Genomic DNA, 16,889 nt, shown 5'->3' on the forward strand with positions numbered 1-16,889 from the left:
TATCTTCCTGGAGCAAGACACTGACTTTGCCTTTTTAGCTGCAGGGCATCTGCTCCAAAATCCATTTATTAACTATTCATAAACTTTAACAAATAAGCCATCAAGTCTGCAGTTATAAATATTAACAGGTCGTTAACAAAGAGTGATAAACACACAGGCCATTAATGAAGCTCCATGAGTCACAGCCGTCGTTAGGACGGTGCGATCAGCCAGTCATTTGTAAATTGTAAATGTTAATGAGTTATTGACAAAGAATTTTCCTCAATACTTCATCAAGTCCCCAGTTGTAGATGTCAATAGTTAAATGGGTTGTGGTTCAGACGTCCTGCTGCTAAAGCAAGTGTCTTAGTGGGAGAAGTATTCAGAATTTCTTATTTCAGTATTATTAAAACTGTAAATACAAGACCTGCATTTGAATTATACCTGATTTAAATCTTATCAGCAAAATATACTTGAACTATCAGAAGTAAAAACACACAATTTTGGTCATAACATTAGATGTGACGTGACTAGCAGAGTTTAATTGGACATAGTTACTGTTGTTTGTTTGGTCCTGTGGTTCTCTACTGAGGGTTCAGGGCTCTTTAAAGGGTCACGGGAAAAATCTGAAGGGTCACAGAACAAATAACAGAGAGGACAGAACAATAAAGTTAAAAAAAATAAATATGGAAGTTGAAGTTGTTTATTTTGGGGGAACTTCTTTGAAAGTTTGAACCGTCCGAGACGTTTCGAGGAAAAGAAACTGCTGACAACTCATAGAACAGATTGATATAATAAGCACATAGTCTGAAATATAATGGAATAGAAGTGTGAAGTAAAAAAAGAACTGCTTTAATGTTTGATAATGACGTCTATCTTTTTCCAATGTGTGATTATATGTATTTTATACTTATATGCTTTTATCTGCAGACTGTTTTGTAATCCTGTTAAATATCTTTGAGCCTTATTAATGAAAAGAGTAAATGTACCGCTAACTTTCCACCACGTGAAGATATCGACAGATGCTGATCATCTGTAAATAATCAATATTTAACTGGTGCTATTTGTTACTTCAACACACTCGTCCATAAATAGAAGGTTAAACAAAGGGTTGATACTGAGATTATTTATGCACCAGTGTTTCCCATCAGTCCCAGCAGCTCCACAGTGACTCAGAATAAGTCCACTCGACAGCCACTGAGTGCGAGTCTGGACTCGTAGAAACCTCCCTTCCAAAGCATTTGCCTGAGGATGTTTTTTTTTTTTTTTCAGTGAATAATGTGCCTCTGCATGGAAGGATTAGACAAACAGGACCCTGCCAAGCACTGGAGCGTTGCAGGAGGGATCAAGAACAAATGAGTAATGAAATGACTGACTCATTGAGACTGCGCTGAAACACGAGATGCTGCATGTGCTCTTTGGAAACCCGCTCCTGTTAAGTTGCCGTCTCAGTCGGAGCATGACAGACGAATTTCCTGACATGTTTTTAATTGTTGGCTCCTCCTTGTGATGCCTGTCACCCATATAAGCAATTAGGCCCCTGTCATCCGTGTCTAATAAAATGGAGACCTTGCTGCTGCATAATTGTTGCGGCTCAGAGGCGTCTGCGTAAGAAGACATTTTTATTTTAGTGTCACTATATTCAAAGAGAGCATGGGGAAATTAAAACCTATGTTTGGTCTTATGTAGCGAAAGATAATAGTTGAAATGTCACATATAATCACATCTGACAAAGAATGGTTGTCAATATATTTATGAATTTATTATTTTCTCAACATCATCCCCACCTCCAGAGCCCACAGAAGAACCGTTATAAAGAAATGATTGTAATTCAAGGCCACAGAAGCATGGAACCATATCCCCACGAGCAAATACAAAACAGAGTTGGTAACAGGATTGCAACACCAAAGTGAGAGCGTGTCTGCCAAGTCTACACATTCAAAGACCACGAACATCAAACGGGTTTTCCAGGCAGTCAAGGGTTTCGGTGTTCATAGAGGAAAAGAAAAAAAACAAACAGGACCGTGTCTAGATGAGAGAAGATGCTTGTTTCCAAAACGGACACAGAATTAAATATTTTGCATACAGATGCAATGGAGAGTCTATTTAATCGAGTCTGTTTGATACATGTGATCTACTTACATTGCAGAAATGTTTAAGCCAGACAGCATCCAAGGTTACTGAAGAGAGTACACTGCAGCCCAGAGAGCGTTAGAGCATCACAGAGTAGAAATGGTCTCTGACTTTTATTTATTTCTTTTCTTTTCTTTTTACTTAATATTCCTCCCGTTGGCTCGCTTTCAAGACAAAGGCCCGAAAAGATCATCGGATATCTGATTGACCACAACAGGAAATGGAGACTCGTGCCGTCTGAAGTTCCTTCAGGCCTTTTATGGTGAAGATAGCAAAGCAATATAACACAGGGTAAGCCTCAGTTATGGCATTTTGCAGATTAATATGAGTAGCTGAGGGGGATGCTTTGGAAATTGCATTGACGAGAAATGTGTCAAGGCTGACAGATTTTTTTTTCTCCCCCAGTTTGATCCCCATTAAGCACTTCCCTCTGATCTAATTCAATAAATGCCAAAGGGAGTTATAATAATCATATTCATTCTGATCCTTTGGGAAATGTGTCTTTGGAGCCCATAAATACTTCTAACTTTCTTTCTTCTAGACATAATATCTTCAGAGGTTTATATATCTTCAGAGGTTTAAGATTTCCAAGCTAATCAAGTACTAAGAGTAAAAGTTTAGCGTGTGGACTGAATGCACTGAATCCCACATACAATCAAAAGAGTCCCTGTGAAAGTGCTAAGCCAACAAACCGTCATGACATCTTTGAGCTTCAAATAATAAGAATGATAAAATCCCACTACTGGCGAGATGAAAATACAACCGCTATCATTTCTATGCCTGAATCATAACAATAAAGCACTGCTGTCATCTTCTTGTTCTCTGCTTGGCTTTGAGTCTATACACTGCAGCATTTATTTACAGTTTGTAAAGGGAAAAAGCACTGAAAAGTTCAGATATTAAAATTCACGACAGCCAAATTAGTCTCCCAAAGCTACAAACCCAAGACTGTCGATAAATACAAGCCTTATTTCTTAATGAGCTTCATAACGTATCTGTTCCAAACCAGTAAATATCCCTTGATCCCTCCCCTAGTTCAGTAATAACAGATATGGATTTTGCACAACATCTTTCAGACAGCACAGATTAGCGATGGGGGAGGAAAATAACTTTTCTTTCTGAGACACACACTAAATAATCTTCACCGAGAAACTGAGCTGTTCTAGGACGCCGCAATAACATTAAACTTTATGCTGAAATTCAGTGGCTTCCCTCTGCAAAGCAAAGGTGAAGAGTGTCACTTAATAAAAGAGCTCTACAAGTGTGAAGAGCTGGGGGGAAAAAAAGAGTGATAACAGAAGCTTCCTTCCACCTATTTTAATGTAAAATATTCCTCCCTCACCAACATCTGTGTCTGTAGTCGGTGCAACACCTTACATTCCCCCAAACAAACACAAAACAACAGGAAAAAGAACTTTTAACAAACAGAAATCCTCCTCGACTTGTAAAATCCTTTAAAACAGAACATCAGTGCAAAGAAAAACAACTTTACTGAACTTCCACGGCAGCTCCAGTAAACAAGACAGCTCAGTATCAGCCGACCAGCAGCAGTAAAGTTAACTCACAAACCTGGTGTAACCCAGCCTCTTCATCACCCCCCCACACACGTCCTCTATTAGCCTGATGTCCTTTCGAGGCAAATTCTGTCTCCACATGTTAATATTGGCTGGTGAAATGTCTCCTTCATACATGAGATTGTACAAATTTGTGGAGGTGGTGAAGATGAGCTGGTTGAGGGCTGCGGGCGACAGGGGCACCCCCAGGAATGTGTGTATGCTCTCCGCCGTCTCCTGCGGGAAGTTGACCACGTCCTCAAACCTCACTTGGAGGTAGGACTCCTCGGGGAGGCTCTCGCTGACCCTCAGCACCGCTGAGGTGTGAGCCAGCCACAGGTGAGCCAGTACGAGGGCCGGGTTCGTATCCGAGCGGGACAGCAGCCTCTGGATAATTTTAAACTCCGGCGCCGCGCTCGGACACCCATCCCTGACGGCATCATCCTTGAATATCAGGGAAAGGTGCTGTGGGATGTTTTTAAGGGAATAAAGACTGGGTTTGCTGTTGTAAAGCATCAGATAAATCCAGGCTCGAGGGTCTCTCACCAAGTATATCGACCTCAAAGAGAGTCCCACCACCTCCTGAATGAAAGGCAGTTTGAGAGCCCAGCTTCCGCTCCGCATGTTGAGGACCACCCGTGAGTCAGGGTACTCCGCGACATGTCGTCTCATCTCCCTAATGTACTCTGCATCTCTGTCCAGGCTGGCCCTCAGTCTGCCCTTCAGCTCAGACGCCGGCTCCCTCCGCCTGGATCTTTTCTTTCTGTCCCTCGAGAGGACAACTCTCTGGGGCTGTTTGACCCTGCTGCCCTCCACCAGCTGAATATTTTGCAAGTGCAGCTTGGTGTTATGTACAAGCGAATGCAGCCAGCCCTGGATAATCTTAAACCGTCCGTGTGCTGCGTCTGACCTTGACCACTCGCAGGCATCGACCAGCGAGTCAAACTCAAACTCAGTCTCAGGAATGTCAACGTGCTCAGTGGGAACTCTTATGTAAACAAAGTCTGAGTTGTTGTAGAAAAGATGCTTCAGTATTTCTGATCCCGACCCGGGAAGTGTTGTTATGACAACAGTGGGGAGGGGGAGTCGGTGCTGCTCGGACAGTCTGATTTGTTTGTTTACTTCACTTTTGGCACCAGCACTTTTCCATTTCACCCCACAGAGAAGCTGATCGCAGCTGTTAGACACAAACAGCAGCTCGGCTATCCACAGAATGAGCACGGAGAGCAGGGCGTAACGCATCAGCCTGCTGAAGCACACATAAAACTTTCTCTGCATGGTCAGAAATCCTATGGCCACGCAGAGAACAACTCCCGCTATTACATTGACTGTGAATCCGAAGTCAAACAGCTGATTATCGCTGCTGATTTTTTGGGGGATTAGTTGAGTCCCGAGGCCAAAGCGAGTGATTCGATTTCCATCCTCAACTTTACCGTGGCCTCCAAATCCTAAATAACTCGACCTGGCTCCTATGTCTTTGTAGTTTGTAGCTATGGAAACAACCTTCTCTGTGTTATTTATGGTTAAGGAAAGTCTCACTCCATTTTTTCCATTGTCCACAAATCTACAGTTGGACACTTTGACATATGGCCCATGTAAAACATAAGCTACTCTGCTGACTGTGCCCGACATTGGGAAAGTGACGTTGACATACTGAGTCCACCTCTTTTTAAACTCGGCCGCCTGCTCTGCCTCCTGTATCCTGGTGTCAGGGCTGTGACCCTGGGCGTCGAACCAGAACATTTTATAATGAGCGTCCCACACATCCATCATCGCGCCGTTGTATTTGTCCATAAATCTGAAAGGGACATATTTGAAGTCAATGTCAAGATTGTGGAAAAAAGCGCTGAATGATGTCAAAGGCGAGTTGCCCCACTTCTCCACGTGGTCGAGCACCAGCAGCGTCTGTGAGTTGAGCAGAACCAAAGCTCTGAACACACTCTTTAATCTCATGGCAGGGGAGTATGCAGACACAGCCTCCCCACTCACGAACAAGGTGTCCCCGTGTGAGGAGGCGACAATCACCTCCCCTCTGGCATCACCCACACCTTCATCAGTCCAGCGCAGCCACTTAGCACACTCCCCCAACTGACCCTCCCACGGACTGTTACACTGGCTGGTCGGAGAGGGGCTGAACACCAAAACATTGTTAAGGTAGCTGTACTTTGGACCATAAAGTGCTTCAGACACAAACACTTGCCCATTAGGAGCAAATGTGAAAGAGTTCTGGTCCGGGTGCTCGTGACCAGGGTTAAAGCTGTTCCAGCCGTCCACCCAGGAGTACGGCTTGTCGTGGACAATGTCATAAACTGCACGGCCACCCAGCCTGCCTGACTTAAAGGAGACAAAAGTGTTACCCTGGCCGATGGGAAGCCCGGCTCCGTAGGTAACCACACCCCAGTTTGAGAAAATATGCATCCTCGCTTTGCCAAAATCCTGGGGAGGCTGCGGCGTGAGGTGGGAGCTGAACCAGATGTATTCCGTGTGAAGTGTGGCCCAGCGCTGCGCAGACGACTGCCCCATGGGACCATCCTTGGGCCGGTGCTTTCTAATCTGCTGAGCCAGCCAGTTACCCGTTCCGTTCCTCATGACGAATGCGTCGAGGAAAACAAGCTGACTCTCCGGCCCATAAAACCAGTTGTAGTTAGAGTCTGCGATGCCAACAGTCCTCTGGAAGCCCGGCAACAGCGTGGCGTAATAAAACCAGAAGTGTCCCAGCAGCCAGTTGTTCTGCGTGTTGTCAATGTGGAAGTGGCGCTGAGCTAAAAAGACATACTGTGTGATGGACTTGGCCGTGTAGCTGCCATAAGCTACTCCCTCATCCAGAGACCCATCCACTACATGATTTAGTAGAAACATAGTTTTCTCCATGTAGTTCACTGCCACTTGTTTCCATATCATTGACTCTGGGTCGTCGTGTGATCCGACCACTATTGCACCAGTCATGATGGCTAATATGTTTGTAGTTTGATGGTTCTGGAGATACTGCTTCCCCCACCCTCGGTACTTAGAGAGCTCGTACAGCTCTTCAGTCTCAGAGCGTATCTTCTTGAGGTAGACACCTCTCCTGCTTTCATCCAGCTGGGAGTAAATAAAGTCATATGCAGTGGCAAACCCAGTGAGGGAGTGTGCCGTGGGGACCTCGTCGTTGGGGGCACTGGTCACCTTCCAGTCGGGGTACTCCGCCATCCTGTCCATAAACTTGATAAGAAACTGCAGGGCGGCAGAGTCCTCGGGGCACAACAGGCAGTAGAGAGCCAGGGGAGGCAGGTTGTTCCCATAAATCTCATTCCACTTGCTTGTAAACTCCTCGTGTTTCACAGGGGGCATGTAAAAGGGGACATTAGACAGCATGGTCAGCACGGCCGCCCGGATGACTTTGAATATGTGACTGTGGGTGGTGGAGGACCTCTGCCTTAAGTGCAACACATCCACCTGGTTAAAGTACAGGTTTGGGTGAGAAACAGAAGACTGGAGTTTCCACTGCTCGCTCGCCTTGTCTTGTGCGAGCTTGACCCGCAGCAAGTCATCTGTGAGGATGTCTCTGTCTGTGGTGTTGAAGACCCCCGAGAAAGCGGTGCCCACTGCGAACAGCGGTAGTAAAAACACAGAGTACACAACCCAGTTTACAGCCATGCTGCCCGGCATTCGTGAGTGCATTTTAGTGGGGGTGAAAAATTAAGCAGCAGATTGTTTTCTTCCTTCAAAATGTTGTTAGAATGTCCCATAACTTTCTGGAGAAGTCCACATGGAAAATATTTGTTATAGTCCATAAAATGGATGATTCAAAAGGCAACATCAAAGTCTCATGCATGAAAAAAAAAAAACTTTAGTGCAAGAGCAAACATCCACTGGTGACAATAAATGCATGGACGTGTGATGGGATGGAGATCTCGCTTGTGAATTTAAATCCAAGGTTTCAAACACAAAGCTGCTCGTTCCGTGCGCGCGCTCCTGCGTCCTCGTGGTGCGCCACTAACTCGTATTGATCCCCCCCTCCAGAAAAAACACATTTCCTCGCGCACAAACAAGCCGTCAGCCCCAGTCTGCGTCCGGTCCAATCACCGCCGCCCACAGGCTCCGTGCGCAGCGTAACCGAGCCGCTACATCCATGGACGTGGACCTCAGCGAACGACGCATCTCCGCGGACAACATCGCCCCGAGTCCCCGCTGCGGACGCTCCAAACTGCGCGCTGCTCCAAACGGCACAATCCATCCGTGCGCATCGTCCAGCTCTACATCCTCTTTTGTCCAAACGCTTGCAGCTTCTTTATCTTCCGCTGTCAGCGCAGGGAAGTGGAGGAAAGTTGTCGTCACTCCTCAAGTATTCAAAGAATGAGACATGTCTTCCCTCCGCATTGTCCTGCAGGAACCAGAGGATCAGCCTCTCAGATGAAGGATTCTCCTCCGTGTAAATCCGCTCCGTGTCCGCGGGGATGTTGCTGCAGCCGCTGCGCCTCCGAGACGCTGCATCCCACAAGTGAGGCGCCGTCTCCGGCTGTGGTGTCCGGACGTGTCCCCGCCGCGTCCTCCTGCTCCGGCTCTTTCCACACAGTCAGTTTGATTGTTTCCCCGCACTGGATGGAAAATTTCCGCCGTGCAGACTGTAGAGGGAGCCGTGACTTCAGGAGCCCAGCCTCACGCCTCTCCTCGCACAGGAGTGGGAAGGCTGAGTGTTCATTTCATAAAGATCCATGTTCCTGACAGGCTGCACAAGGAAAAGGATGTTCACAGAACCAACACCAGGAGTCCTCATGTGTCATTTAACATTTAAACACGAGTGCTTATTAGTGAGGAAGAGGATAAAGAAGAGGAGGAGGGAAGTAATAAAGGAATAATAAAAAATCATATCTGAGACCAACTTCACTTGAAAGACACAAACTATGTTCTGAATGTGGAACTACGCTGCCTGACAAAGTCTGGTGTCCCTGAGGTGCACGTCACAACGTCACAACACACACTAACAACAAACCATCAAACAAAATGTCAAAACACAAAAGCAAATATGAAAAAGCAACGAGAATTCACGAGACACAACAACAAAAAACTAAACGTGACAAATCATAAAACACAAAAACAAATCCCGAGACATGACAACATCAAATCACAACACGGAATAAAAAGGTATCGCAAGAAACAACAACAAATCAAAAACCCCAACAGGAAATACAACGTCAAATTACGAAATACACCAAATCCCAAAACACACTGATTGGCTGGTCACTGATTGGACAGACCCACTGTCCGTCTTTTAAACAGGAAGCTGACCACTTGTTTTCTTGTTTGCTGTTGTAAATAAGTAAATAATATGTTTCATTCTTCCATCAAGTTTCATGGGAATCCATTGAGTGGTTTTTTAAGTAATCCAGCTGAAAAAACAACAAACCAACCAACTGGAGAAAGTATTTAATTAAAGGTCGATCGATCATTTGTCTGCTTCTAATAAAGGTAAAGAAGAAACAAGATTCTGAATAATGTTTTTTTAAGCCTTTGTCTATAAATACTGAGGCTAAAGAGGCCTGAAGGTTTCAAACTGTATCTCAACTCAGAATCTTTATTTTTTCTCTCGTAGGTATTTAACAGATCAGATAAAGCAGCTTAAGGTGAATTAAAGAGATACTGAGTCAGACTTTGTTACTTAGTGAAGAGCAGATTCTCCCTTTTCCCTGTTTAGTCGTCTGTGCACCGTTAAATATTCATATACTTCAACGAATACTTGTTACACAAATGATTCATTACAGGGAAGGTTTCATTAATACATTTAATTTGAAATTAACCTTGTGTTTTTATCCACACTGCTTCAGTGCACCTTTTTATCTCCGGCGTCTCAGTTGTTTGTCTTTGTGACACATTTCCCACGGCGACAGAAGAAGAAGAGGCCTCCAATAACCTCAGCAGCGTCTCCCCTCCCAGAGACGCGTGACATTTTCCTGTCCTCACACGCCGCTCACACACGGACTCTGATCGCCTCATACTGTGCATATTAAGTTTCTGTGCAGCCTCTTCATTTAGTGATGGATTGCTTTCCCCACGCCCCGTTCACATGTGTTTTCTGCAAGCATGCGATCCCACAGGGACCCCTGTTGCATGATGTCCCCCCCCCCCAAACAACCACACACATGGTCTTATCGAGATCACTGAGAGAAAATCGTGCATAGTGATCTCGCTCCACACGGAGAGAAAATACAAGGCTGCTTCAAATAAAACATCCTTGACGATCTGGTACTCGCATCAGTTAAATCGCTTCTCAAACACAATGACATCACATGAGGAATCAAGACAGATGACAGATTTTTTTTTTTTTACTTTGTCGGCTGGTTTAAGTGTAGCACAGAAACCATACCTCCTCCGTGTTACCAGTTGGAACATGGATGGAACAAATCAAAGTACAGGTTGAATAAAATGTTCTCAAAGATGCTCATGTCATGTCAGGTAGATCTTATCACACGGATGTATGTTTGTTTTCCCGATGCGCAGCAGCTCCACACCAGGGCTCTGAATGACGTCAAAAAATGGTAACACGTGTACTCAAGACATTTTGTCCTATTTTTTGTTCAACGGGAGAAAGTGGAGACGCGTCGTCGACTATGAAACTCAAACTCAGTTGGAACTAAGGATTTTATTTCAAAGAATAGACAGTGGAGGTGTGTTTTTTATTTTTACAGAGGCCCTGAGAGCTCGGTGCACTGCAAACACATGAATGATGAAAGCAACAATTAAATGACAAGTTGATTCAAAGAAGAAAATGTGCCTGTTTCTGTTTTTGTACTAAATGTTCTGTCGATGTAATGAAAATCTTTTCTTCACTTGTTTGCATGTGTTTTAAAGGTTTTCTCTCAGGTATCACAGGCGTCTGATATTCAGGAGAAACTGCAGCAGCATCACAGATCACCAACTCTCCCCCCTCAGCATTTGACCTGCATTTATACTTTTGCGAGTGTATTAAATTTGCATATTTGCTCTAGTAATCTGGCTCGCTATCCTGCATCCGCTTCTCTGGAGATTCTTCTTTGGCAGCGTCAGTTCTCCTCGGCCGAGAAGACCCAAAGTGAACTCTGGGAAACATGCCCCCCCCTCCCTCTCTCTCCTCTGGTTTCCTGCATGCTACAAAATGTGGTTAATGGACGGAGAGCAGAGGGAGACTGCGTTTCTTCAGCGAGAGAAAACTCTTCTGATGTCTGTGTCCTGAGCTACTTCAATCCTCAGATATCATGTTACATGTAATCAGTCGTAAGTTTCATATTAGTCTCTAGATAGAAACTCTATCCATCTATCTATCTATCTATCTATCTATCTATACCTCTACTATCCATCTATCTGTGTACTGTTAAGGGTTCCTGCTATTCATTGAAAAAATTTGTCTCAATCTTAAAACTAATTTAAACTTTAAACTTTCAGTTGACATATTTCTGAGCAGCGTGCGCCCCTCTGCTGCGTGCACCACCCAGACTTTTACTTCCATTAATTGTCCATCTGTTCAGCCTCCACGTTTCTCAGCAGAGTACTTTTGACTAATTTGATCTCAATTTAGTCGCCTCTACTTACATTATGTCCCTCCTCCACCGGAAAACTACTCCTCCCACTGAGCTCCGAGGGAGAGGGAGCTGTCTGTGTGTTGCAACGTCGCCGCCATCGTCGGCAGTTTTATACCAAAAACTAACAGGAATAACTTCTAATCATCGCATCACCGCACGTCAGTTCCTCCCCGTCAGACTCGCGCTGCAGAGGAGGAGTGAGCATCCTAATTAGAGGAAGCCTCAGCGTGGTGAAAGGAGCGAATGATGTCAACCACAGTAAACTATCGCTCTAATCACTCTCATCCACAGCTGCTCGGGCCTTCGGGTTGAGCAGGAGGCCCTGGAGTTGCTGCTCGCCGCCGGTTGCCATGGCGACATCTCAAGCACATTTCATCACAGCAGATAAATGGTAGATTGCAGAGGAACGTGTCAAAAAAAAAATCGGATCCCGGATGCACCCATTGATTGGCAGGTGGCGACTCGCGTCCCCGCACCTGCTGCAGCTCTCCTGCTCCTCCGGCTCTTTGAAGCTTTGCAAATCCGGGCTTTGCTTGTTGGGTTAAACAAAAACTTCCAGCCATACATATTGAAAGGGGGTGAGGGGTGTGTGCTGACAGCCAGTGCCCTTATTAAAAAAACGCCATGCTGGGAGCAAAGGGAGGCACGAACCAGGCCCCTTGCAAGACCCCCCCCCCATCTCTCTCTCTCTCTCTCTCCCTGCAAAGAATCACAATTTCCCTCCTCGAGTCTCAGGTTGCTCAGCATGCCTGTGTCCTGCACCCACCTCTCCGAGGAGCGGCAGAGGGAAAATTGGCTCCGACTGTTCGGGTTCAAAAGATGGTTTCAGCGACTTGCGTGAGGTCGACTGTCAATCACAGCGGTCGCTCTCAAAACAAACCACGCTGCTGCAGCAGAATCATCGTGGTCCTTCAAAACCTTCAGAATCTACCCACACACACAACAGGAAACAGCTGACGACCCTGGAACTGAGAACGCTAAACGCAGAAGAGTGTTCCAGTACTACTGATAATAATTATGATTGAAATAATGTCCATCTCATTAGCTGTTAATAAAGACGGAGACGTCTACACTTCCTTCCGGTATCCAGAAATTAAGCAAAAGAGTTTAGAGTCTGTGCAGCGGCAATCGGTGGAACCGAATCAAGGTCCCGCCTACATGCTTGATAGATTACGAGCCAGCTGTCAATCATGACGTTTAAAACTATTTTTATAGCATCAAATAATAAAATAAAACCAAACTAATACAATCTGAACAATCTTCAGAGTGATAAATACTACTCAAAACGACAGAAAAATGGATTTGACATTTTAGCTTGGTCCATGCCCCATCCACTAACATGGAGGAGGTGGGGTTTATGCCTGATACTGCAGCCTGCCACCAGGGGGCAATTTTTAACTGTTAGGGGAGCTTTCATGTCGTCCATCTTTATATGCAGGGTATTATTATTATCTAGTATTTTTACTGGAATATCAAACCAGTAGTAGTTGTAATAGAAGCAGTGGTAGTACTAGTAGGAGTACTAGTTGTAGTAATTGTAGTGAAGAACATAAGCCACAGTATTAAACAGCCCTTATACAAGCAGCATTCACTCACAGCGCAACTCAAGGTTTTGTTTTCTTCACCCGTTTGTGTTGAAGTAGTGTTGTCGTCGTATTTTTCTTTAAAGCACATTACTGTTGTCTACACATTTCCCTGCTGTTGTACATTACACTTGTGTTTCACATTTGCAGCGGCTTGTTGATGAGCATGTTGTTACCTTTCAGTGGCGCTTGCATCTGCCTGATGTCCTTAATACCTGCTGCTTAATGTGGCCCCACATCTGTCGCCGTTTCCCTTTGCCGGTGACGTGTCATCCCCTCGCCGTCTCCTCTCGGTTTGCGCCGTTTTGTTTGCACATTTCTTTTCTTTTAATCACTTTCCATCGAGCGGATACAGCAACACACAGCCGCTCATGTCGACCTGTGGGTGAGACATCAGATAGATGCAAATGAAAGGTAATGTTTATTTTAATTATAGTTTATTTTTTATTTGGAACTTATTTTTATAGTTTTAGCGAGACTTCCTGTTGTTAAAGTTATTCTGACACCTTTATCTTCAACCTCACAAAGTTGGAACGTGAAAGAAAACAACAATTACACCATTTTCAGTGACATTTGGATAATTGGGATGAGTTGAAAGCAAATGTGTGATTACTTAAAATATCACCGACCAAAGTGTTTTTGAGATCATGTCCTTGAATTGTTTTAGCGTTGTGATTAACAGCGGAGGATTTTATAATCTCTTTCTAGTGTGTGACCTCATTGGAAAGCTGCGGCGCACACCGACCTTGCAGGGACAATAAAGTTGAGGTGAACTTAAGTGAATTAATTTGAACACCGTACTCACCCAGTTACGAGCTGGCATCTTTGAAGGTGGTGACATTGTTCAAGGAGTCTGAAAAAGAGTCATATGTGAAAAGTTATATTAGAGACAACAAAACACTGTGACACAAACACACAGACAGGTGCACATGGAGGAGTATTAGGGCAGAAGACAAAATGAGTCAAAATGTTTCTGTTCCCTCTCAAACTGAAACCACCAACTAAAAATTCTTTCATCAAACAACTGTGCAGAAGATTTTTCTGCAGCAGAGGAAAAGTGTTTTAATTTTACATTTCAACTTTATTCATCCCCAAAGGACAATTTACAGCAAGGAAGTACGACACGTACGACATAAAAGAACATAGACATACGGCACAATTAGGGAAGTGGGAGGAGCCCTGAATACAGGAAGCCAGAGAAATACGACAAGAAGAAAGTCAGAAAAGATGAATTGGTGAAATTGTACTTAAGAATTTTAGTTTTATTAACGAGACGCATTTCTCTGCCTGAGAAACATGAAAATAAATGTTAAATGTTAAAGTCAATACATCGACTTCACTCATGTTAAAGCAGAAAAGTTCCAAAATAAAAGCATTTACAAAGGATTTAAAATGTCCAGGAGCATTTCAAGGGACTAAAGGGCCTCCTGGCAAAAGGGACGTGAGGGCCCACCGTCAAACAAACACAAATTCTTTTATTAAAGTTCCAACTGTGCATGCACATAAATAACAGTAAAGTGCAAAGCTCCACTAGCAGCCCTGGCACATCGTACACACACATTTAGATGTTTTATTCTTCAGCCAAACCTCTAAAGTTGCAAAGCTTATGGCAGACAGACAGTAACGTGGGGCCTCATTAGGGGCTTTGGTGTTGTTGCAGTTTCCTGCAGCTGATCGTAAAATTTAAGGAGCTCACAACATTTTTGCTGCTACAACCTAACGCCCCCTGAGGGGCCCAGTCTCAGCTTGGGGGCCCCAGGAAATTGCCTGTATCGTCGACCCTGTTGCAAAAGCCATGATAATGCCCTGTTCATAATATAGCAACACGTCAAACTACATGAACACCGGTTTTACTGACACAGGTGTTTTTCTCCTTTATTTTTAGCCCAAGTCATGCTTCTGCATCGGAGCTATGCTTTAGATACGCACGTAGCCTTTGCGAGGGGCCGAGCCTTCAGAGTTGTGCCTGTGTGTGTGCGACTCACACAAACGGTGCAGCTACGACGCAGAAGCATGAATTGGACTTTACCGCAGACGTAGGATTGTCTCTAAATCTCAGCAGCTAGGAAACCAGAATTAAAATGTTATGTTCAGAACGTTTAACAGGACATTGGACCGAGCTGCTGTATTTTGTTAAAGAATCAGTTTCACAATGAAGGCAGAGAATTAAAGTGTCTGACGTTTGTGTAACATCGACGGTTCTTTCTGCTCCGCTGTGCACATGAAAAATTAACGAACACAGGCGGTGTTGAATCAGTACCTGTTCAACTCCTCCGAGGTGCACAATACCAGTTCCATGAATATTTCACGATGCTAATTTGGGCATCCCAAAGGAAAATTTGAATTTTAAAACGGTACACTTTTATGAGAGGTGACAGGGAAAGAGATGATGATTGTAAAATCTATTTAAAAACAGCACCAACAGAAACATGCAGCCAATTGAAGCTCGCACAATGGTCCCTGTCGCCACGGTTGTCACAATCCAGAGCCTCCTCCTTGATTTTGCTGTTCACACACTTGCTGATGCAGCTATGCAGATATTGGTTTGTGTAACACGAGACACTGACGCTGTAAAGACGTGAATAAACAGCCTTAAAAACCAATTCCAATCCCGTAGAGTGACGTGTGATTTTCTCCAAAGGAGCGAAATGAAACATCAATCTGTGACTGATACATCATTTCATGCCAGTGTGTGGAGGTTTAGCTCTTTCCAGAGTGAGATTACAGCGATGTTAGCTTCCCCCTCCTCCCCACAATCTTTCTCGCTGCTTTCAGGGAGTCTGGAGTTTAATCTGACGCCGTCACGAGTCGTCTTTTCACGGCAAAACACATCAAAGAGTTCCTGTAGAGAATCAGCGTTCTCTTAGGTGCACATTATTCAAATGGTCCAACTCGCTTCTCGTAGTTTTGGTTCTACGTCTCGTCTGCTTCAGCGGCTGACGTGTCGCTGTGAAGCTGTGAAGCACGGGGAATAGGGGCTGAATTTCTGGTGTCACTCACAGCAGCATCCAGTGGGAAACTGCAGTGTCTCTGAAAAGGGACTAAAAGATGAGACGCAGTGCAGAGATAACTGTGCCTACTTCACATCATGCAGTGTTTTGGCAGGAGAGCACAGACCTCTTCCACAGCCTGCACCACTGGCCCTATTCCCCCTGCTCCATCTGTGATGTACACAGAGTGGTGTATGAGAGGTTTACATAAATTCATGAGACTATTTGGCCCTAATTAAAATCCATAAACAAGCGAATAAGTGCAAGTTCATCTGCAGTTCACAGCAAAATGTCCCATTGATTTCCTGTGTTCTTGTTACAGCCAGAGAATTTGGAATAGTGGCCTTTAGGGGCAAATAAGTCGGTTTACAAATGATTCTCCTCCAGAAATTCACTTGGAAATGTGTTGTTATACTATACATGATTTTTGTATGCTGTTTTTTGGGCAGTAAACTCAGGGTCCCCTACGATTGCAAAAACAATTTACAGAAATTTCAAATTTGAAATTATGATTGAATTTCTTGGTCATTTTTCAAGCAAAAGTGCAAAAGGCATGAAGAATCCAGGTTCTTATAGATCCACCTCATGCTCTCATAAACTTTATATCTTTAGATTCTGACCATCAATCAAACAAACAGGACTTTCGAAGCTGTCGCCTTGCTGGTTGGTAAGAGAACGTTCATAAAAGCCTTTGACCTGTTTTCATTTCCATCTGTGCTTCAAGGTGTTCACACTTTCCTGCCTGGCAGACTCAGATTGGAGGCCCGGCCTGAAGAAGCAGCTCTGCAGGTCACAGAGACTCTGACTTCAAAGTGAGTCAGTGTCAAGAGTGACCGGCAGCTGAATGTTGCCCCGTATAATTCTCCTGTGAAGATGTTCCCTACTTTGTTTAGGTTGACCCACAGTCCAGTGAGATGTTGAGTGACTTCTTCACAAGTTTTCCTCAAAAATATGCTTTTATTCAACTGATACTAGACTTTCATCGTCATTATATATCGGCGGTAAAATACTGACGAGGTGTTCAGGAGCCGAGAAGAATTCCTTTTAATCTTGGGCTTTTTAACTTTGCAGAACTTTTACATTGGAAAAATAACCTATAAAACAAATTACAGCAAA

The 16,889-nt window shown here is 44.3% G+C and overlaps 2 protein-coding genes across 4 annotated transcripts in view; both read right to left on the reverse strand.

Moving 5' to 3' along the window:
- cdh19 (cadherin 19, type 2) overlaps positions 1–16,889 on the reverse strand; it is a 189,531-nt gene that overhangs the window by 87,074 nt on the left and 85,568 nt on the right. For all 3 annotated transcript variants that reach the window (XM_069512937.1, XM_069512936.1, XM_069512938.1), the window contains 2 exons: positions 13,589–13,636; positions 12,960–13,162 (listed from right to left, as the gene is read on the reverse strand). The gene's annotated coding sequence lies outside the window, so the exon portion shown is untranslated. The remainder of the gene's footprint in view (positions 1–12,959; positions 13,163–13,588; positions 13,637–16,889) is intronic.
- On the reverse strand, positions 1,717–8,419 carry LOC109629897 (dermatan sulfate epimerase like). Its single transcript, XM_020087889.2, has one exon. The coding sequence runs from the start codon at positions 7,323–7,325 to the stop codon at positions 3,669–3,671; it is 3,657 nt and encodes a 1,218-aa protein (XP_019943448.2). The 5' UTR covers positions 7,326–8,419; the 3' UTR covers positions 1,717–3,668.

The sequence above is a fragment of the Paralichthys olivaceus genome, chromosome 17 (assembly GCF_024713975.1).
Source record: "Paralichthys olivaceus isolate ysfri-2021 chromosome 17, ASM2471397v2, whole genome shotgun sequence".
NCBI lineage: Eukaryota > Metazoa > Chordata > Actinopteri > Pleuronectiformes > Paralichthyidae > Paralichthys > Paralichthys olivaceus.

Coding starts and splice junctions, on each gene's coding strand:
- LOC109629897 (XM_020087889.2), bottom strand. CDS start 7,325: ATGCACTCACGAATGCCGGGCAGCATGGCTGTAAACTGGGTTGTGTAC.